At 40.4% G+C, this 23,926-nt stretch overlaps 1 protein-coding gene across 9 annotated transcripts in view; it reads left to right on the top strand.

Annotated features, from left to right (window-relative positions):
• The window catches only part of BIRC6 (baculoviral IAP repeat containing 6), a 288,254-nt gene that overhangs the window by 8,622 nt on the left and 255,706 nt on the right, over window positions 1-23,926 (top strand). For all 9 annotated transcript variants that reach the window (XM_073672646.1, XM_073672640.1, XM_073672642.1 and 6 more), the window contains exons 2-4: window positions 16,887-17,068; window positions 20,769-20,906; window positions 23,083-23,276. In XM_073672646.1, coding sequence (XP_073528747.1) covers window positions 16,887-17,068; window positions 20,769-20,906; window positions 23,083-23,276 — 514 coding nt within the window. The remainder of the gene's footprint in view (window positions 1-16,886; window positions 17,069-20,768; window positions 20,907-23,082; window positions 23,277-23,926) is intronic.

Genomic DNA, 23,926 nt, shown 5'->3' with positions numbered 1-23,926 from the left:
CATGATGAATGACTACTTTATAAGAAATTAGCAGTTTTGACTTTTCAGAATTGCTAACAGTAGTAGATAGGTTAAAGGGGTTTTTCCATGAAGAAAAGTTCATGTTAATCAATAGATCTTGGAATAATAATAATTTCCACAATTGGATGTGTTTAAATAAAATGTTCCTGTCCTGAGATAATCTTATAAATGTGCCCCTGCTGTGTACTGTGTTAGGCTGTGTGCCCATGATGCGTTTTTCAAGCGTTTACGCTACGGAATTTCCGCAGCGGAAACGCTTGGTAAACCTTCTCCAATGCAATTCCGCACTTTCAATGCCCATGCTTTCAATGCCCATTAATTTTGTGGACACGCAGCGTAATCGCCGCCATTGACTTGCATTAGAACGCGCCAATTCCGCAAGACTACATCTGTACTTGCGTAATTGGCGCGTTATAATGTGCGGATGGTACCCAGGTCTGGAGGAGAGGAGAGTCTCATCCAGACCTGGGTACCATAGAATCTGTAAAAAAAAAAATAAATAAAATAACCCCTTCCCGAACCGTGTCACAGCGTCTGTGACATGGAAATCAGTGCGTTCCCGACCCATGTCACAGCATCTGTGACATGGAGGGGTCGCTCAGGTGTCACAGTTGCTACTGCAACTGGACATCCTGAAGTTGACCCCATGGGGGGTGGATTAACCCCCCCCCCGTGCCTGGGACCCCTCCGATTGGCAGTTTCATTTTCACTTTTAGTGGAACTGCAAATCGGAATGAATTAAATATTTCACCAATGAAAATTGGTGAAATATTTAAATCTGGGCATGGCCTGATGCTTATAGCATCAGCCATTGGCTGGGGGGGGAGAGTGTCACCAAATTGAATGGAAAATCGGCTCAAATTGTTAGCGGACACCATGTTGCGTTTGGAGAGCCCCTGATGTGCCTAAACAGTGGAGCTCCCCCACAAGTGACCCCATTTTGGAAACTAGACCCCACAGGGAACTTATCTAGATGCATAGTCAGCACTTTAAACCCCCAGGTGCTTCACAAATTGATCTGTGAAAACAAAAAAGTACTTTTTTTTCACACAAATTTTCTTTTAGCCTAAATTTTTTAATTTTCCCATAGGTAACAGGATAAAATGCATCCTAAAATTTGTTGGGCAATTTCTCCTGAGTACACTGATACCTCATATGTGGTCATAAACCACTATTTGGGCGCATGGCAGGGCTCAGAAGAGAAGGAGCGCAATTTGACTTTTGGAGCTAATTTTCCATTCAAAAAGTGAAATGGCTCTCCTTCCCTTCTGAGCCCTGCCGTGTGCCCAAACAGTGGTTTATGACCACATATGAGGTATCAGTGTACTCAGGAGAAATTGCCCAACTAATTTTAGGATGCATTTTATCCTGTTACCCATGGGAAAATGAAAAAATTTAGGCTAAAAGAAAATTTTTGTTAGAAAAATTAAAATGTTCATTTTTTTTTCTTCCATGTTGCTTTAGTTCCTGTGATGTACCTGAAGGGTTAATAATCTTCTTGCATGTAGTTTTGAGTAGCTTGAGGGGTGCAGTTTTTGGAATGGTGTCACTTTTGGGTGTTTTCTGTCATGTACACCCCTCAAAGGGACTTCAAATGTGATGTGGTCACTAAAAAAAATGGTTTTGTTAATTTTGCTGGAAAAAAGATAAATTGCTGATGGACTTTGAACCCTTCAAACTTCCTACCAAATTTTTTTTTTCCCCAAAATTGTGCTGATGTAAAGTAGACATGTGGGAAATGTTATTTATTAACTATTTTGTGTCACATCACTCTCTGGTTTAGCAGAATAAAAATTCAAAATTCGAAAATTGTGAAATTTTCAAAATTTTTCCCATATTTTTGATTTTTTCACAAATAAACGCAAATATTATCGACCTAAATTTAATACTAACATGAAGCCCAATATGCACGAAAAAACAGTCTCAGAATCGCTAGGATCCGTTGAAGTGTTCCAGAGTTTTTACTTCGTAAAGGGACAATGGTCAGAATTGACAAAAATGCCAAGGTCTTTAGGGTCAAAATAGGCTGGGTCCTGAAGGGGTTAAAATAAAAAATAAAGTTTATACTTACCTTCTGATGTCCTCCCGGTGTTTTGTCCACGCCGTCCGGTCTCTTGCAATGTTTGCGCTGTTGTGAAGGACCTGCCATGACGTCACTGAGTCATGTGACCCATCACATGACTCAGACGTCACCGCAGGTCCTTCACACCACCGCAAGCAGTGCAAGAGACCGGACACAGCAGAGATGAAACCGGGAAGACACCGGAAGGTGAGTATAATCTTTATTTTTTACCATTCTTATTCTTTTTTTTAACTATTACTTGGTCACACTATATAAATCCATGCCGGTTGCATGGATTTATATAGTGTGACCAAGTTGTCAAGCACTTTTCCAAGTGATGCTAAAATCGCTTGGAAAACTGCTTGAAAAAACGCATGTAAAAATGCTGAAAAAACGCTTCTCTCTGGCATAAAAAAACGCATGTAAATCTGCATGTGTTTTTTTCTGCTAGAGAGAGGCAAAAACGCTCTGCATCAAATCTGCTACGTGGGCACATAGCCTAATGGCTGTGTCTGACAGTGCAGGAATATGGTCTGATCATACCACATCTCCTGGGCAGGGGGGGGGGAGCAAAAGAGTATACAGACAGGACATCACGGGATCACGTCTGATTCTTTTTGTGAGGTAAAACATTTCCCTGCCTGTTTTTTTTTAAAAAAAAAAAAAAATGTTTTACCTCAAAGAATTATTTGTGATCCCGTGCTGTAATTTCTATACTTTCTTTTGCTCCATCCCCCCCTTTCCCCTGCCCAGGAGATGTGGTATGATCAGACCTTGTCCCTGTACGGTCAGACACAGCCATTACACAGTAACAAAGCAGGGGCACAATTACAGTTAGGTCCATATATATTTGGACAGACAGCATTTTTCTGATTTTGGTTCTAGACATTACCAAAATGAATTTTAAACAAAACAATTCAGATGCAGTTGAAGTTCAGACTTGCAGCTTTCATTTGAGGGTATCCACATTAAAATTGGATGAAGGGTTTAGGAGTTTCAGCTCTTTAACATGTGCCACCCTGTTTTTAAAGGGACCAAAACTAATTGGACAGATTAAATAATTGTCTGCAGTTACACAGTGAGTGCAGACTTATCACTTTTGACTGGACAACCCCTTCAGGAAAATTTCCACATGAGTAAGGGACTACAACTTTCAATGTCTTCATGTGTTTTCTGGGACCATTTAGCAGAATGAGTAAGAATTGTCACAAACTTTTTGGCCGAATTTTAATGTTTGGTGGGATGGTTCTGTGAGGAGGCTTAATCACCACAGTGGTATATATGGATATTTGTTTGATTTTTCTTTTCCTCCTCACCTACTCAACCTCAGGACCTTTCTGCTAGTGACTCCCTCTTTTTGTTACCTGTCGGTTTGTCATTTTTATACATTTGGTCTTTTAATGTTTTTGTACAAATATAGATTTTTTTTTTAGCCTTTACATGCTCCATTCTCTTATCCGCTTTTGTTTCAAGGAGTGGCTTTATTACTTATTACATATTTTTGCCAAAAATTTTGGGTCTATTATTGTGTGATATATATTCACTAAAATATTCCTGGTATTTGGACGTATGCCTTGAACTGCTGCCGCTCTATTGGCATACAGTGACTTTCTTTGACCAACAACTTCTGTTGTGTTTAAAAAAATAAATAAAAAATAAATAATGGTGCCCCTGATGTGTACTGGTCTCCCGGAGGCCAATGGGACATTGTTTTATCCTCTTCTGGGCAAATGGGAGGCTGTAGGTTCTTTTGATATATGTCCAGGAACGTTCTTGTATGCTACAGATGGACACTACTATGTAGTGTGAAAATCCCTTGTATGGCTTGCATGCTACACTTGCAGCAGATTTCACCCATACTAATGAGTGGGGAAAAATATGCATGTGGAAAACCGCTGCTCAAAATACATGTTGTTTCATTAATTGCAGCAGAATTTTCTGCGTATAACCTCAGTAGTCATTCCTGCTTTGTGCACTATTTGTTTTAATGACAGATTTGGATAATTGAGACAAATTTTGATTGTAATATATCAGTGTAACTAATGATCCCCCAATGCTCCTTGAACAGCCTTGTGAATACAAGTTACTGCTCACTACTTATAAGGAAAGGCAGATGTCCCACCGACTGTCTGTCCTTACTGTAAGCTTCTTATGTGTAAGGAATGCTGCAGATTAGGGTCTCCCAACATTGAAAATGTTAGGTTACCAATATTTCCAATCTGGGCATTTATCAAGGTCATCAAGAATTGAAATGATTTATGTAAGATATAGACCTCATTCTTTCAGTGCAGCAATCTTTGGTATGTGCTGTCCCTATAAGATCTCAAATGTGTCTATATTGAAACCTGTTATTAACTGTCTAATGTACCTGGTGATCTGGATTCATGCGAGCAGCTGGAGGAAATCTAATCTTTTCTAATATTTAGGGTATGTTCACTGGTGGCGGGAGTTTCCCCTGAGATTTGCAGTAGCAGCAAAGTGCCGGATATTTCATCAAATCTTATTGACACAAAGCAAAAACTTTCTGGACAGGGATTGACCCACAGGGCAGACTTTAATACCACAGCCTGTCAAGTTTTGCTGAGGTTTTGAGTGCGGGTTTCACTCTTTCCAGTGTATAAGGGGGAAATCTGCTTCAAATCCGCAGCGGAATCTGCAACAAAGCCGCATTTGGATCATGTGAATTTTTTTCTGATTTTGATCCACATATGCCAAGTGTTTTAAAAAAAATTTCCAGTGGACCTTTTGCAAATGTGAATGTACCCTATATGTATGTTTGCTTTGTAGGCCTCAAGCTTGATTTCTACACAACCATTTTCGCTATATACTCACTGAGAATGTCTAATGGCAGCAATAATTGCTAGGTGGAAATGGTCATAATTGGCACAAACGTCAGATGCAGTCATGAGGGTTTTATGTAGGTCTTTCATCCAGCCATAATGTGTATGTGATGATGAAAAGTGATTATGAACTTTAGGGTGTATTCACAGGTCACTGTCACAGCAGAAAGCAAAGATGACTATGACTTGTGAATACACTTCTAGGCTGGTTGCATACACGGCACATTTTCACTGTATATATGTTGGCGCATTTAAAGGCCTATTCACAAGGACCAATACAATCTGTATGGGGACAGAAAACTATATTGGCCCCATACAGTTTGCATCTTATAAGCAGCACGTCCCTATTTGCATGGTCCCAAAAACAATACAATCAGTCGATTGAACATTTTTTTTCCTGCCCATAATTGACCTGCATTGTGGATTTTAAACCTGCTGCATATCAGTTTTTTATGGTTGACTTCACTCTTTACAATGCCTAGGGTAAAATCCTCCAGAAATATATGAAAAATTGGGTGCGTTTCTTTCCAAATTGTATTCAGCATGTTTTATGTGCATTTATCCTTATGGTATATTGACGACCAATTATTATTATTTTTTTAATTGGTTTGGGATCAATCTGTTTATGGATCCCACTGTGCATCCAGCTGCATATGTGCAGCAGAAAACTAGGGCTGCCGTGAACTATCTTAATGCTTAGGCCACGTCCCCACTATCACTATATGGTCAGTATTTTTTTCTCAGGAGTGGGTGATAAATGTAGAATTTGTGACTTGTTTCTATTATACATTTTCTTTGATTGTTCCTCACCTGGTTTTGTCTCCCACTCCTGAGAAAAAATACTGACCAAATACTGATAGTGGGGCTGTGGCCTTAGGGTGAAATTATCACCAAAATCTAAATGTAACACACGCAAATTTTGGTGCAGAATTTTTTTTAATGTATTTTTCAGCCTGCAGAGTCAATTTCAAAAATCTCTAAACATAAGCAAACAAAATATGCCACATGTGAATGTACCTTCTGCTAGGATGGGAGCTAACAGATCTCTTCAATTCTGGAAATTGTTGGATTAGTCTCCAGTTTAAAGGATTTTTTTTTTTTTTTTTTTTATAAACAAAACTGCTTTGCCAATCCTTCCTGAGTCCAGGGCAAAGTCTGCACTGCTGCTCATGGCATCTGTTATTGCTGCAACACTGATAGCAGCGGATTGTACATGCGTTTTTCCTGCCAGGGACATGCGGATGTGAAGCGTTATTCACTTGCATTTCCACATGCGGGTTGTCAAGCGCTTTCCAAGCGATTTTAGCATCACTTGGAAAGTACTTGACAACTTGGTCACACTATATTAATCCATGCAACTTATATTGAATAAGTTGTTATTAGTCTTGAGCGCAAGTGCTCACTACTTGAGTTTGCATCGGGTACTCAGGTATGCACCATGTATTGCGTGTGCTCGAGTCCCCGCCCGCATGTTTCACGGTTATTAGACACCCCCAAAAAAACATGCGGGGATCGCTCATGCATAGCAGGCAATCCCCACAAGGTTTTTTGGCCGCGAAGCATATGAGGCAGAGACTCGAGCACCCGCGATACTCAATGCATACCCGAGCACCCGATGCAAACTCAAGTAGCGAGCACTTGCGCTCAACACTAGTTGCCATATTTTTTTTTTTACTTTTGAAAAAAAACAAAACAACCCCAACCCTAACATTAGCACAACCCTAACCCCAACCCCAGCCCTAGCGTTTATTTTTTACGCCGTTCCTAGTGCGGTATAAGTGATTAGACGACTTTATTCTGCGGGTTGGTGCGACTACAGAGATCCTATCGGGTTTTTATGATTGACAGCTGTCACACACTAAAAGACACATATTTTGGAAAATCTAGTTTTTGCATCGCCATCTTTTGAGAGCTATAATTTTTCCATATTTTGGCCGACAGTCATGTGATGGCTTGTTTTTAGCGGGATGAGTTGACGTTTTTATTGGTGCCATTTTCAGGCATGTGACATTTTTTGATCGCTTTCTATTCCAGCTTTTAGGAGGAAAAATTAAACAAAAACCAACAATTCAGGAAGTGTGGTTTTTTTACATTTTTTTTTTATTATTCTGCTCCGCGTGTGGTAAAATTGATAAGGCAGCTTTATTCTTCGGGTCAGTACGTTTACAGCGGTACCACATTTATATTGTTTTTCTATTTTTTTGGTGCTTTTACACAACAAAAGCTATTTTATTTTATTCTGGGAGCTATAACTTTTTTATTTTTCGGCTGATGGAGCTGTATGGCAGCTTGTTTTTTGCGGGACAAGATGATGTTTTCAGCAGTACCATTTTTATTTACATTCGTCTTTTTGATCGAATTTTATTCCATTTTTTGTTTGGCGGTATGATGATGAAGCATTGTTTTTTGCTTAGTTTTTTATTTTTTTACAGTGTTCACTGAAGGGGTTAACAATTTTATAGGTCAGGTTGTTCCGGACGCGGCGATACCAAATATGTGTACTTTTATTGTTTGTTTTTTCATAACATTTATTGATGGGTACATTATATTTTTATTTTTGGTGGATTATTTTATATATATATATATATATATATATATATATATATATATATATATATATATATATATATATATATATATATATATATATATATATATAAAATATATATTTTTTAACAATTTTTTTTTTTTTTCACTTTCTGACAGTTTTTTTATTTGTATACTTTGTCCCACTATGGGACTTTCACTTTTTTTATTCTGATTACCTGTATAGCACAGGGATGGAGCACCATCCCTGTGCCATGCAGGCTGTCAGCGCTGCACAGTGAGAAGATAGTTTGGTCATGTACCAAAAAATCTTCCTGCTGTCTGGTGACCCGGATGTTGTCATGACGACATCGGGTCGTCATGGCAACATCCGGGAAGCCGTGGCAGACAGAACTGGACGCCGGAAGAGGAGGTGAGTATACCGATCACCTACCCTTAGCCACCGCAATGCTGCGATCGACTTCGATCGCAGCATTGTGGGGGTTAATGTGCTGGGAGCGGTGCGGGACCGCTCCCTGCACATAGTACCGGGTGTCAGCTGTGACAATCAGCTGACACCCGGCGGCGATCGCGCCCGCACAGCCTGTGTGCGCGCGCGATCGCCATGACGTACTAATACGGGTCAGGCTCTTAAAGCCAGGCACAGACGCTTATTAATACGTCATGGGCTTTAAAGGGGTTAAAGCTTATTAGTGGGTTTACACTTTGACTTTTTTTTTCTAATTTTGAACAACCAGGCAAAAGTTAGGTACCCTACATATCACTGCCAGTAGCTGGGAAATAGACTGCGCTGTTAGCTCTCATTTGGCTATGACAGAGCATTATCCATTTTCATCCAAGGAAAGAGAGATCTCGACAGTTTTGTCCTTATAAATGGATTGTCCCATTAGAAGTAATTTAAATGTTTAAAAAAATAGTGGGACTTACTAATATATGCTTTAAATGTGACAGTGTTAGATGTCCCCATTGTAGACCCCCTTGAACAGTGCCTACAGCTCTACTAAAAGCTTTCTTTGATGGGATAAAGGAGTGTTGGCTGCCAAACTCATTACCCAAGACAGCCCCCTTCTCCATAACAACTGAGACAGAACTTGGAGCTTGCTTCGTTAATGAACTGAGCCCCTTTCAACACTTGACTGACACCAAGTGATCTCTGGCTCCATAAAACCATTGCAAAAGTAGAGCTGGTGGGACTGATCGGAGTACTAAAATCACAACATCAGTGTCGATAAATTTTTATTACAGAAAATGCCAATCTGCTTCAGCGACAGTGACGGCAGCAACTATTCAATGTGGGCCTGGACAAATCTGTACTTGGTCGAGGCTAAATATTAGGAACCAGCAATGAAGATGCATTTGGTTCAGGTCTGAAAAGGTTCTTGATGTGCCCAAAAGAATAAAGGGCAAGCTGGTAACAAAGGCCTAGTGAAAGCCTTTTTGCCACTTTTATCTATTGAATTTAATCTGAATATTTGAGAGAAATATGGCAGAACAATCACTGTAGCCCTCTGTAGCTTTCCATCAGTCACAGCAGTACCACTCTTTCCTAAATAGTGCAGCCCTTTGTTATAGAGATGGTAAAGTAGTGGGCTGTGGACCCCCCGACCGGCTGGAGAGCAGAATAACCTCAGTCAGGTGAAGTGAAGAATGCTCTGAATTATTCCGATATCACACATCTACTACGTGGGCGTCATCATTGTTTTCTCTAGTGCACCTGCTCCCTACTGTCCAAATATAGTATATAAAAATATACATGAATAAATTACTCCTTGGAAGAGTTCAGTATCGAGATAAAAAAGATTACAATATAATGAGATGTCAAAACATTGGGAGGCCTGGCCACCTTGTTATGATAAACTGTTCGTTAGTAAAGTTATAAAATTCCAAAACCTAGCACAGAAATAATGAGGACAGTTGGTTAATTCAGGCAGTGTATAACTCTCCTTAGAAAAACTTGTCTCATTAAAATACCAGGATATTTAAAGAGAATAAAGGTGATGTCCGCAACTGGATAACCCCAGCCTAATCCGTTCAGGACCGGAATTAAAATGAAAGCGGCCCTTTCTCGCCTCTTGCGAGTGTCGATGCCGCAGTTCCCGCCAGGGATGTGACATTGCTGTCATGTGCTGGCTACAGCCAATGGTCCTCATCAGCTGCAGCTCATCATTATTCTTTGAGCTTTGATAAAATAGTAAAATCTCAAGCTGACGCTCAGTTGGTCATTGACACGACAATATCACGTCACCGCCAGGGACAGCAGCGCTGACATAGCTGAAACAGCTCTGCTCCAGGAGGTGAGTAGGGTCAGGATTGCCTAACTCTGCCCACAACGCCTTTTAGACTCTTCTTGGCAATTTACATACAGCGTGCACTGTATAATAAGATCTTTTTATAGGTTAATTCTGAAGCAGACCCTTGTGATGGGGGCATGTGAGCGTGATTACCCAGCAGTGTAATGACCTAGTGGTGGATAAATAGATGAAAGTCTACTGACTTAAAATGACTTTTTGTAGTTCAGATTACAACGAGGTGCAAGTAAATTATACAGATGTTTTCTGCAAAACTCCTAGTGTAGAAATGCTGTCTAATTGTGGCAAATAAGTGTCATAAGGAGCCATTTTACTACGACATGTTTTTCATGGGCTATTTTTATCGCTGCCCTCTGAATCACACCTTATTTCAGGTAGATGTGATCATAGGCTGAGTAGGTGGTTTACGTGTTGTGTAATGTTTACTGCTGCTAGATTTGTTACTACAGTATAAGGCCGTGTGCCCTCTATGTGTTCTTTAAGCGTTTCCGCAGCGGCAATTCCGCCGCAGAAACGCTTAAATGCTTGGTAGAAGGTCTGCCATGTTCCCCAATGATAATCCGCATGCTGTGCACATGCTGCGGAAATTTCCGCTGCGGATTACCATTGCGGAAAATAATCCGCAGCACTACGATTTATTTTGTGGAATCGTGACGTTTTAGCCGCCATTGACTTGCATTGGACCGCATGACTACACATGCACATGCGGATATCATGCGGTTCAATGCATGGATGGTACCCAGGTCTGGAGAAGAGGAGACTCTCCTCCAGACCCGGGTACAATAGTACCTGTACTTAAAAAAGAATTCAAATAAAAAATAAAAAAAAACTTATACTCACCTTTCCGGCGCCCCCCGGTCTCCTCTTAGCGGCGCTGCTGTCTCCTTGGCTTCCGGCGGTGGTCTGCAAGGACCTTCGGTGACGTCATTTAGTCATGTGACGGTCAGTTGATGGTCGCGTGACCATCACATGACTAAATGACGTCATGGAAGGTCCTTTTTAGAGCACCGGGAGTCGCCGAGGAGACCGGGGGCCATCTGAAGGTGAAGTATAATGTTTTTTATTTTTTTAACTATTGATGCTACATTTGCAGCATCGTAACTTGGTCACACTTTATAAATCCATGCTGATTGTCAAGCACTTTTCCAAGTAATGCTAAAATCGCTTAGCAAAGTGCTTGACAAACCCGCATGCGAAAACGCTTCACAAACGCTTCTACCTGGTAGAGAAAACACATGTAAAATCCGCATGCGTTTTTTCTGCCAGGGAGATGCAGAAACGCTCAGGAAAAATCCGGAACATTTCTGCATCCAAGGGGGCACATAGCCTAAGGCATACTTGTTGTATTACACAGTGCCACTGTCTGGTCCTGCGGCTGCCATGAGACCCCCGGAGTAGATAAGGGAAGAGAGCCGCCCTCACACCCTGTGCAGAAGGGCAGCAAAGTAAATCCGTTAGACCTTTATATATACATCTGAGGGCCTGTGCACACATTGCAGATTTGTCACATTTTTTTTTTTTTCTGTGCAGATTTGTCACAGAACCTGAAGACTTTCCTGATGCCAGCAAAGTGAATGAGAATCCTGAAGCCTCATGCACATATTGCTTATTTGTGACTTGCAGATTTATACTTGCAGCATGTCAATTCTTCTGCCGTTTTTACTGCAGATTTTGCTTGTACTAATGAGTGGGTAAAAATCTGCACCAAAAATGCTTCAAAAACATGCCTATTTTACAGTGTTTTTCCTGCCAAGAAATTCAGAAATTTCTGTACCAAATACTTTACGCGCGAATATACCATTCGGCTGCATTCCCAGGATGACTGGTGATTTTTTGATGTTGCAGTTTCTCTGCATTTTTTAGGTAAATTGTTTTGCATGCTTTTTTGTGTCTTTTTGGTATGTCAGTTTAAGCTGTTTTGGTTTTGATACTTCCTGGTATTTTGCTTTAACAAAACCTCATCTATGCCTTACATGCGTTCTTTACCTCTCCACATATAATGCAATTCTATGGAGAAAATCCACATATAAAGTGGAGCTTAGACGCAAGAGAAATTGACATGATGCAGATTTTAAACACACAGCACAGATCAGCTTATGCGGAGTAAAAAATAAGCACAGCGGGCAGGAGATTTCTATAGATCCCATCCAGTTTGCTGGAACTGTAAGACGCTGCCTTTCATACACCGCAATATCATGCCGCTTTAAAAGCCATCAAAGAATCGTTGTGAGAACTTAACCTTGAGGATGCCTTTATTTGATTTAGTTTCACTTAGAAAATCCATTTTCATATAAAAGTGGGGTCTCCTGTTCCGCATACTCCTGGTATCAAGAATCGGGAACAAATGTAGAGTGGATATCTTGCATTGGAGGACCCAACTCGTCCGTGCATGACATGAAATGCCCGTTGCCCACCATGGATGTTGTGTACTGCTGCTTTTCACCAGTGGTGACTCTACAGGAGGACTGTCCCCACCTCTTTATCGTGCCCAGGGGCAGAAGAAGTTTTTTTTGTAGAATGTTGAATCCTCTTTAACCGTCATTTATTATTTTTATTTTATAAATCAACAGTACACATGAAAATAAGTTACTTTGTAATAGATCTTATCACAGAAATTTGCTTTTTTCTAGCCATTATCAAAATTCTCAATTATGGGGTAAAATCTGTACTGAGTGAAGATGGACTTTCCCATCACTGAGATAGGAGATGGCAGCTGCTACTGATGAGATTATGTGTAGATGGGAGGAGGAGAGAGGAGCTCTGCCTCTAGCGCCTCCCTGCTTCACTGAATACAGATTTTACCCCAAAATTGAGAATTTTGATAATGACTGATCAGTTGTGGCAGAGAAAGAAGCAAATTTCGCAGATAAGATATTACAAAGTTGCTTATTTTCACATGTACTATTGATTTGTGGAATAAAAATGAAAATAACAGTTCCTCTTTTAGAAGACCTTCCAAAATTGCATTAAAAGAATGGTCTTTTACAAGGTCGGTTCATTCTAAGAAAGTGCTCAATATTTGTAGGATATGAAAGAACTGAAAAATCTGTCCCCTAAAATGTCACCTAGATAAACAGGTAAACTTCACAAAGGTGAGGTTTTACTGCAGTCATCCCATCTGTAGTGCGATACTGTGAACATGTAAAATTCATAAATGGTAACTTAAGAATTCCCATTCACAGGCAGGTGACAGGTGTGTGATTTAAGGCCGTGTGATTGCATGTTTGGCTCTTTATTGAGTACATTTGTAGACTTGATGCCCCACACAAAGGAAAAAAAGCCTGTGGTTAATTTGATGGGGTGCACAAAGCTTGGTAGCTCTAAGGCCTGGTTCAGAGTCTGTTTTTCCCAAATTTGTCGTGTGTTTTTCATCTATAGAACACGTACATACTCATTATAATCTACGGAGCTGTTCACATGGCTGTGTCTTTTTGCAGCCATATATCCGCAAATTTTTTTTCCCTGGAATCAATATAATGAAGCACCCCATGAAATGAACTTAGTGCCCAGTAATATCAAAACGATGTTGCTATGCAATTGTTTTTCTTTTTGTTACTTTTAACCAGGTTTGGAAACCCTGAATCAGTTAGAGGTGACATGCTCATTCTTAGGGCGGCTTCCTCCAGCAAGCCACCCGCCCTGTGTACTCAAAAGTATAGAGTAAAAGACGTCTGCAAGAAATATGGCAAAACCGCCAGTAAAGCCACATCATTAAAACGACCACCAGCATTTTCCTAAAGTCCAATCGCCTAGAAAACTCAGCATGTGTTTTTTTTTTTTGGTTTTTTTTTAATAAAGCATTTTTTCCTGAAGTGTTTTTTTGCTGTATTTTGACATGAAATGTCACTTGTGGTGGATTCCACCTCAAAGAAGTGACACGCACGCTATTTATTTTCCACTGGGTGTTGTTCAAAACCTCTTATAAATGGTACAGCGGAACAGACATTGAAATGAATGCTTGGTCTTTCAAGCGTTTTTGTAGCAATTTGTAGGATGGGGGTCAGTTTCTGGAGGCAATCTGCTCAATAGAGTATTTCCCCTTCTAACGCACATCATTGATTATTGTGGGGCTAATTTCCTAATTATAATAAAATTATACCAACAGGTTATAAACAGAGATAAGAACTGAATTTGTTAAAATCAATCATTTACACCTGTGATGGATGTTAAAGGGAATCTGTCAGCATGCCACACCCCACCCAAACTATAATATGCTCATGTAGCTCTTTCAAAGACCAGTCCAGTAATCCCTTTGTTGAGCCAATCCGGCCCCCCTTTACTGAGAAATCAGTGTTTAAATTGATATGCAAATGAGTTTGGGACTGTGGTAGATCTGAAGCCTCTGTCACTCCAGCTCTATTCCCCGCCCAGCACTGCTTGACTGACAGCCTCTTTGTTGTGTGACTTCAGGCAAAGGAGCTGTCAGTAAAGCAGAAGGAGGTGGCACTGAGTGTGCTTCTCCGGTTGTCTTCTGCTGGTTGTGATCTGCCGGATCGTTCCACTGTTTGCTGAGCGATCCGGAGGTCACTTCTCAATGTAAGTTTGAGATCCAGAACGAGGATCTGATAGCCTTGCATTGAGAGCTTATGATCATTACCTCTTGACTTCCGGTCAGTCATAGAATCATAGAATCATAGAATGGTAGAGTTGGAAGGGACCTCCTGGGTCATCTGGTCCAACCCCCTGCTCAAAGCAGGATTCACTAAATCATCTCTGTCCAGCCTCTGTTTGAAGACGTCCATTGAAGGGGAACTCACCACCTCTCGTGGCAGCCTGTTCCACTCATTAATCACCCTAACTGTCAAAAAGTTTTTTCTAATATCTAATCTGTGTCTCTTCCCATTCAGTTTCATCCCATTCAGAAGTTGCGGTCACAAGATGGCAGCATGGTGGGAGCTGCGGAAGAATGTGACTATTGAGTAGAATGTGAGACTCTGTGAAATTTCATTAGTGGCACCACGCTAGCTCTGTAATAAAATGTAAAAAAAAAAACCTGCTGAAGTGGTGCTTCTAATAAAGCTTTTTGCAGACTTTTTATATAATTTTTGTATTTAGGCTTATTGAGTTGGTTGTGAAATGGTTACACAGTTGTCCATGCACTTTGTGTAAGTGCTGGCCAAACCTGATAATTTTGGCGGGACTGAATAAGCATCTAACGTGTATAGGTGCCTTGACTCTACTAATGGCAGATGTCATGGAAAAGAAGGGACCCCTTTTCCAAGATGGGGAGACTCATGGCGGAACGCTCAGTGTAGTCGTTAGTCTTGTTGATGAGTGACTATTTTTGTATCACTTCTGATGGCTTTGAATTGACACTTTCTGTGGAAATCCTGAGCAGGATTGTGGAGAAGGGGCGATCTAATCCTTGTGAATAAGACATTTTTCAGCATGTGTCAAACAAGTGCAGCTTATAGAATTTCCTGCCTATGTCTGCTATTGTCAGAGCTCTACAGGAAAGCACTTGCTTATCCTCTTAATGTAACCACCATATTGTGATTCTCCGTTGCCGACATGGAGCTGCATCTAATCTTCGCAGCACGGGAGCCTCCTGTGGAGATAGATGTGTGCCGGAGACTGCCAGGCACAGAGTCAGCTGGCTGCATTGCAAGCTTCATTTTATTATCATATAAATGTCACTTTATAGTTTTGTACATTTTCATATTCTATATTTAACTTCAACGTTAATAAAAAATATTTATTAAAAATTACCTGTTTGTGTTGAGATATACATTTTATATCTTTTTACGTTGCTGTGCCGACCACATAACATCTAACAGTAGGTCTTTGAAAAGAAATTTCTTCATAAAGTGCCGTGCAGAGAGCAATTTATAGTCACGATGGCTCCCAGTTTCTAGGATTTATTATTCTGATCATTGGGGCAGCATTCCTTGTGGTCGGTGTGGCAGTCTGTACTCTGTAAGCATCCTGGTACATTAGAGCCTGCTCCCAGGTGACTTATCCTATAATATGCCAAGATGTAAGGTACAGATCTTCCAATCCACTAACAGTACTGTTCAGTACTGCAGCAACTCATTTTTATCATCTACCAAGAGGACTGAGGATTAATAAAGGGAATCTGTCACCAGCTTTGTGTCCCCATCTGAGAGCAGCATGATGTAGGGGCAGAGACCCTGATTCCAGTAATGTGTCACTTACTGAGCTTGCTTACTGTTGTTTTTATAAAATCCCTGTTAGATCTGAAGGAGATAAATCAGTTATCTGAATGCAGAGCTATGTATAACCCCTTCCACACCACTGATAGCTGTGTACACTGTGCATAGGCAGAAAAATTAATGGTGGTGGGGAGGGGTTATAAGCGTATGACTATCTAGGAGTGCATGGCAGCAGGTTTACTAGCTGCATAGTGACAACCTACTGATAAAGCAGTGCTTTTAGAAAAACTACAGCAAGCAGCCCAGGAAGTGACGCATCGCTAGAATCAGGGTCTCTGTCTCTACATCATGTTGTTCTCAGCTTAGGTGACAAAAATCTGGTGGCCACTTTTGCTCTTAATTAATTTATTACCGCTACTTCCCTTAGTATTCCTTTAAAAAAAAAAAAAAAAAAAAAATCCTCCTAAGATTTGTCTTTTTTTTTAAATTTAATGTTAATATTGATTGTGTTAGTGGGTGTTGCTCACAAAGTAATTATGCAGAGCGGCCCACAGACAGGCCCCTGAGGATCCTGTCAGCCACACCAATTTTTAGAGACCATAAAAATTAGCTCTAGATAAAAAGGTCCACACTTGGAACCGACACACAGACAAAATACTGAAGGGAGCAGCAGGAATAAAATTAGAGCAATAACCGACCACTTTTGATCTGGCAAAAGGTCGTCTTTAAATGCAAAGTACCACATGAGAGCCCAGACAGTTCTTTCTTTATATGACTCCACAACATTGATTCCATTAAAGTGGCTCCAGGTCTATACTACATCATGTATATCTGGTACTGTCACCTGTCTGCAGTGACCAGTGTTATTACCTAGTGCCCTGGAAATATTTTGGTTGGTGCTAAGCCAGCATAGCTAACGATCATTCATCAGAATAACTGGAATTGTAGCCTTTGTTCTAAATTTCCCCAAATATTTTTTTTGTGTATTCAACAGCAAAGCCTGGCAGTCGTGTGAAGTGTCAGTATTTTCCAACTGTGGATAAAGTTATCTTTGTGGATGACTATGCCGTGGGTTGTCGGAAGGATCTAAATGGCATTTTATTATTAGACACCGCACTTCAGACTCCAGTCTCCAAATCAGAAGATGTAGTCCAACTTGAATTGCCAGTTACTGAGGTAAGGCAGCAAACAACACTCCCGACTCTGCTATTTCTCAGCACGGACAGCTCGCCAGCTTACTGTGAGGAGAGAAAAGGGAGTCTTTCTTATTTACTGCACACTGTTTAATTTTGTAATTTTTTTCACCATATTTATGATGTATTTAATGCTTGTGTTTCTCTCTGAATTGTTTCTCATGGTGAATTTGCATCATTTTACTTTTATATTTGTGTAATATAAAATGTCTTCCTGTTTTATAACCTCTCCCTGCCAATTTTTGCACTTGTTTTTTTCCTTCACTTGTTCCAAGTCATTACTTTTTTATTTTTCATTCAACATAGCCTTATGAGTTTTTTTTTGCGGATGGAAATAATTCCCATTGAAGTGAAATAAAAAAAAAACAACAAAACGCACAATTGTTAAATTCTTCCATTGTTTTTTTTTTGTTTTTTTGGGGTGGGGGGGTTCATTTTAACGGTTTTCAATTTGTGGTAGAAATGACATGGCAACATTTGTCAGGTCAGTATGATTTATGGAGATACAGAGCTTAAAATAATACGTGGCTTATGAAAAATGGGAACTTTGAAAAATTGGATTTGTCTCCCTTTTCTAAGACTTATATTTTTTATTTTTTTTATCATTAATAAACCTGTATGAGGGCTTTTTGTGCATCCTGAACTTTAGATTTTAAAGGGAACCTGTCACCAGTTTTGTCCTAGTTTTAGTTCATATATCACCTTATGCAGCGCCTGTGCTGCACTCCATAAATGCTTATATAACCCCCTTACTCCCCCTGTAGACTCCCCAAAAAACTTATTAAATTCTCCTGCATTACTAGGTAATGTGGTCAGTCCGGCCCAATGGGTGAGGTTTCAGGCCTCTCCTTCCCTCCCCCGGCTGCTGCTCGCCATCCTCGCTCTTAAATTGACTACCGGGCGGAATCTTGCACCTGCGCACAGAAATCGCAGCTCGCGCCTGCGCACTATGCTTTACCCTACTATGGGCACAGCCAAAAACATATGTGCGCATGCGCCCGCAGTAGGGCAAACTATAGTGCTAGGGCGCGAGTCTCAATTTCTGTGCACAAGGTGCAAGAGTTCACCTGGCAGCGAGGCGTCATCCACATCAAGTAAAGGAGGACGACGAGCAGCAGCCAGGTGGGGAGGGATGGAGAGTCCTGAAACCTCGTCCATCAGACCGGATCGACCGGATTACCATGCAGCGCATGAGAATTTAAAAAGGTTTTTGGTGTGTCTACAGGGGGAGTCAGCGGGTTATATAAGCATTTATGGAGTGCAGCACAGGCGCTGCATAAGAGGTGATAGTTTTAGTTCATACAGGACAAAACTGGTGACAGGTTCCATGTTAAAGTTACCTTTTTGGGCTATATATGAGGTTTTGATCACTTTTTATTGCATTTTTGTTGTAGTCAATTTTTGGTGATCGTAAACTGCAGTTTTAGCATTTCAATTTTTAGTTTTACAATAACTTTATATTTCCACAGAGGATTTTTTACAGATACAATAGTGCTGAACATTTTATTTTTAATTTTGGTTAAAGTGGTGATTTGGAATTTTTATGCTTTTTACGGCTCATTTTTAAAACGTCACAGGAATTCCAACATGACTGCCACTTGGCAGACCCTTGGCTGCCATGGCAACTCATAAGCACCCCAAAATCATGTTGCTTGGCGGCCAATGGGCATCCAAACGAACACTCCACTCAGATAGTGGCATTTAACCACTCCGACAATTATTTTTTCTTTAATTTCAGAATTTCAACACTAGAGTGGTGTCACTAATCCAATTTCCTTGATCTCATCTTTGTATTCACCAGCTGATGTCTTCCGCTGTTCCTGGCACCGCTTCGGTCTCGCACTGTTATCTTGTGACCACAACTTCTGACTGACCGGAAGTCATTGGTAACTGTCACAAGCTCTCAATGAAAATGTCTATGAAAGCCTCTTTCTGGCTCTCATAGACTTACATTGAGTTGTAACTTCCTGATCACCCAACAATCACTGGAGCGATCCTGCAGGTCACAGCCTGCAGAAGACCAACTGGAGTGGTGCTAATAACGGATAAAGACGGCGGCTGGTTAGTATAAGGCTAAGTGCAGGGAATTTAGATTAGTAACACCACTCCAGCGCTGAAATTAAAAAAAAAAAAAAAAAAAAAGTTGCATTGGTTCTTTAAATGCTGCAGACACTTTAACTGCTAGATTTATAGGAAATCGGTCACTTGAAATTTTTTTTGTTAACTTGTAGATATTGGGTTACTCTACAAGTTAGTAGTTTTCTGTACCTGCCTGGCACCTGCACTTAAAGCTTGGCCACTGGGAGGAAATTAACTCTGTTATTAATCCTCGGTTTTGGGTTTCAATCATAGGTGTGGCACCGGGACATTTAAGTCACCGCTCTGTGCAGAGAATGGCGTCTGTAGCCACGCCCCCGCAACTGACTGACAGCTCGTTCAGCATTAGAGCTGGCTGTCAGTCAGTGCCGAGGGCACGGTTACAACTGCTGTTTTTTAGACCCATATCTGCAGGTTAATAGCGGTTTTTGACGTGACCGGTTCCCTTTAAGGGGCTAAACAGCTGAGTTTAGGAACTAGCTCTGATTGCTGTTGTAAGAGGCAGATTCTGGCTGTGTAACACATCTGGCTCCTTCCCTGTGTATAATAGGATCAGGTACTGAGCCCACTCGATACACCCACACTTGCTGCATGATGTAATAGTATGTCATCTAATGAGAATAATTCCCCTCCCCCGGGCCACTTTTTTTGTCTTCGTTTTTTCATCCCCTTCTTCCAAGAGCCATAACTTTTTTGATTTTCCGTCAATTTAGCCGTATGAGGGCTTTTTTTTTGTGGGACGAGTTGTACTTTTGAATGGGAGCATTGATTTTACCATATAGTGTACTGGAAAACGGGGAAAAAAATTCCAAGTGCAGTTATATTGCCAAAAGAGTGCAACTCCACCATCATTATTTTTTTTTATTTTTTTTTTTATCATATTCACCATTTGGTGAAACTGACCTAAAAGTATGATTCCCCAGGTCAGTACGAGTATGCAGATACCAAACGTGTTTTAATTTTGTTTTTTAAGTGATGAAGAAAAAAATTCTGAAATATTTGCATGAAACACAGTTTTACGAGACCCGTGGCATTTCCATTTTTCGGGATCTTAGGTGGGTGATGGCTTATTTTTTGCGCCTTGAGCTGATGTTTTTATTAATACCATTTTGGGGTAGATACAAGTCAGTGTTGCAGCGGCCAAAAAAAATGTAATTCTGGCATTTGGAGTTTTTTTTTTTTCTCTTTACACGGTTTATTGATCCAATTAACATATTTTATATTTTGATCACACATCTGTGAATGCAGCTATACCAAATATGTCTATATTGGATAACTGTCTCTGCTCCTGCAGCTACATGGTGACGTGCAGTAGCACTACTATGCGGTGATTTTTTTAGAATGTGGACCGCCCAGAAGCTTAAAATCAATGGGCGGTCCGATAGTGATAAGTTATAGGTGCTAATACTTGATACGTGTGTGTGTACAGCAGAGCTGTGTTATGCAGCCATTTAGTTTCCCCACCTTCCTGCTTCTTTCCTACATGGCTTGATCTATTCTGTATCTTTTGTGTTTTCCTGTTGGGTATGAACACATCACCTGTCTTCTCTTCCCATTCTGATACTTTTTCTATGACTGAATTACAGGTGCAGCAGTTGTTATCGGCTTGCCTGGAGAAGATCGATGTATCTAGTGCTGAAGGTTATGATCTCTTTATTATGCAACTCAAAGATGGCTTTAAAAATACCTCACACGAGACCGCAGCGAATCATAAGGTTGCCAAGGTAAGAAAGCCTTTCTCAGGTTCTACAGAAGGAAGGTATTAGTAAATTACTGACCGTGAAGGGATTTCCTTCTAACCCATTGGCTAAACATTCTCAGTAAAGTGCTTCCATTTTTCTGACGCCTTTTAGTACATTGCTGTGTCAGGCGGACAATGTGCAGCTTCTTCAGTGTCAGGCTTGTGTTCAGGTCAGACGCTGTTCTGCACTTGTAGATATCAATCGTACAAACATAATAATAAAAAAATCATATTAGACTCCCTATGTCTAGGTCTAGAAATAATTCTATAACATAAGTTATTTCATTTACTAGTGTGATGGTAACATTAGCGGGTGCTGGTTGGGAGAAGGCAGCGTTCCAAGTCACTCTCTAGTAAATTCTTTGCTTTTCTGTGTGGCCATATAGTCACCTTTGTGCCAGTGCTACGCTGCTACTTAAAGTAATTATACATCAGGTCTTCCTCACTTTAATTATCAGGTTTGGTTATAGACCACATGCATAGAATAACTTTAGTCTTAGGGCCATAATGCTGCCTTACATCTATGTGACTGCCATATGCTCTCTGCAGAAAGCAGGGAAAACTTTCCTAATTTATATTTTTCCCATTAGTGTGTTCTGTATTTCGGCACAAACTATTTTATAATGCTTTTAGAAAGACTTGAAAGATGAAAGGGTAAGACCAGACTTATTTTTGCTACTTTTTAGGTTTATGGCTTCCTTACAGATTATAGCCCCGATTCATCAAACCAATTTTATCAGTATTCTGGTGTAAATTGCTTTGAAAAGCTGCCAAAAGTTAGCGTTTTTACAACAGTTTCTTCCAGATCTGCCAAAATGGGTTTTGCGAGGGCATGACACTCGAGCTTGTCTAATTCCTGACAAATTGTGATGTTCCTTACAACAGAAATCTTAGTCTAGTCAGTATTGGAATAAGATTTCTGGCGTAGCACATGGAGGTGCATGCCCATTATTAGACACTCCTGATTTATTAAGAAGCGTGCTCTTCTTAATGAATCAGGAGGGTTTGCCTCCTAGACAACCCCCTAATCAAGATCAGCAAGAAAATCAACTGTCTTGACTCGGGGTCTATTTCTTTACAAATAAACTGACTGCAGCAAAAATAGCATCAGCTTACAATTCGTTTGTCCTGTCATTTTACACTGCAGTCATCAGTTCATCTTCCTGTCGATCCGCATTACAAAATCCTAAATTCTCTGAACTTACTAAATTCAATATAGCATTTCTACATCACACAGATTGATAAGTTGTCAATCAGTATCATTAAAAATGAAACCTTTGGAAATGTGTTTTTTTTGCCTGATCTTAGTAATATTTAGTGGGAGCACGTAACATTTTAAATACAGTCCGATTTTGTGAACAGAATGGGATAGAGAAGAAGGTGAATGAGCAGAATGATTTATAGGTTTGTTCTCAAAGATTCAATATAACTTTAATTTTATTCATTGAAACCCCTAGAATGCAGTCCAGTGGGCGGTCCTACTATTGATTGACAGCCATCTCTGCATGAGCAGTCATACAGGTCAGACTCAATCACTGAGTAGGACCGCCTACTAGGGACATACAGACCAGGGATTTCTGTGAATAAAATACAAGTTTTTCTGAAACTTTTCCCAACAAAAATGTATATTGATCTGATCATCTCTTGCTCTATAACAACCTGCCTGCAGATCAGATACTATCTTCAACATGACAAGTTTCTTTTAAACATTGGACATTCCTTTTAAAGGGGAATTTGCAAGTTAGAAAACTATTTCCTGTCCGTAGAATAAGGGAAAACTTCCATATTGCTGGGCATCTGAACTTTTGGGTCTAAACCAGAGAACCGGGGCTTCATGTGAATGGAGCGGTGGTTGATCTTGTACACTGCTGTTCCATTAATTTTTCTCTGACCGCCGGAGATAGCTGAGTGTTGCGTTCAGCTGGTCATTAGCACTCCCATAAGAATAAATGGAGCAGCAGCGTGCATGATCAACACCAATCCATTCACATGGGACTCCTTAGAGCCCGGTTCTTAGGATATGTGGGGTCCCAGCAATAAGACCACTGGTGATCGGAAAGTTATCCCCTATCCCAGAAATAAAATATATCTTTCAAACTTGAATACCCGTTTACCTGAACTCCATACCCAAAGTATTAAGTAAACATTTTTTTTTCCAGTGGGCGACGGTCACATTTCATCTTCCTCATCATGTTTTAAAGTCTGTAACTGGTGCCATTGTGAACGAGTTGAAGAAGATAAATCAAAATATTGCCGCCCTGCCTGTAGCATCTTCTATAATGGACAGACTGTCCTACCTACTACCTAGTGCGAGGCCTGAGCTTGGTGTGGGCCCTGGACGCTCTGTAGATCGGTATGTTGTACACGTGGAGATATCATGTATCTTGCTTAGTAATTAAACATAATCTCACCAGGTTTCTGCCACCTAATCTGAGAGCCGCAAGCTGTAGATGCAGAGACCCAGCAATGTCACTTTCTGGGCTGCTTAATGTAATTTTGATAAAATCATGGTTTTATCAGCAGAAGATTATCACTAGAGGGCTAGTAAACCTGGTGGCAGGTAGTCCTCCATATTCATGAGCTCTGCATGACCCCACCCACCAAGTACTGGTTGGCAGCTTACTGCCCATATAAAGTGAACCCAATCGGTGGTGTGGGCGGATTATACAGAGCTCAGCATTCAGAGAACTGCTAGATCAGGGAAAACACTGATTAACAAAATAAAAGCATGCTGACTGGCAAGTGATGCATTGCAAGAATCAGGGTCTCTGCCTTTGTAAAATCCTGGTGACTGATTCCCTTAAAATGTTGTATTTTTTTTATTTTTTTAACTTGCTGTATAACTGCTTTCTTAAACCTACAGCAAAGGGGATTCTACCACTAATAATGTGAAATATCGAGATGAAGGCTTTCACAAAAGCAAAGTTTTAAAATAACTTGTCACCGCTATTTTCTTTGGCAAAAAAAGTTGGGGAAAAGCTCTCAAAATTGCATAATTTTAGC

The sequence above is a fragment of the Phyllobates terribilis genome, unplaced genomic scaffold, assembly GCF_046119375.1.
Source record: "Phyllobates terribilis strain yellow unplaced genomic scaffold, ASM4611937v1 Scaffold_3__8_contigs__length_932513732, whole genome shotgun sequence".
NCBI lineage: Eukaryota > Metazoa > Chordata > Amphibia > Anura > Dendrobatidae > Phyllobates > Phyllobates terribilis.
This window is presented reverse-complemented; position numbering and strand designations above follow the sequence as displayed.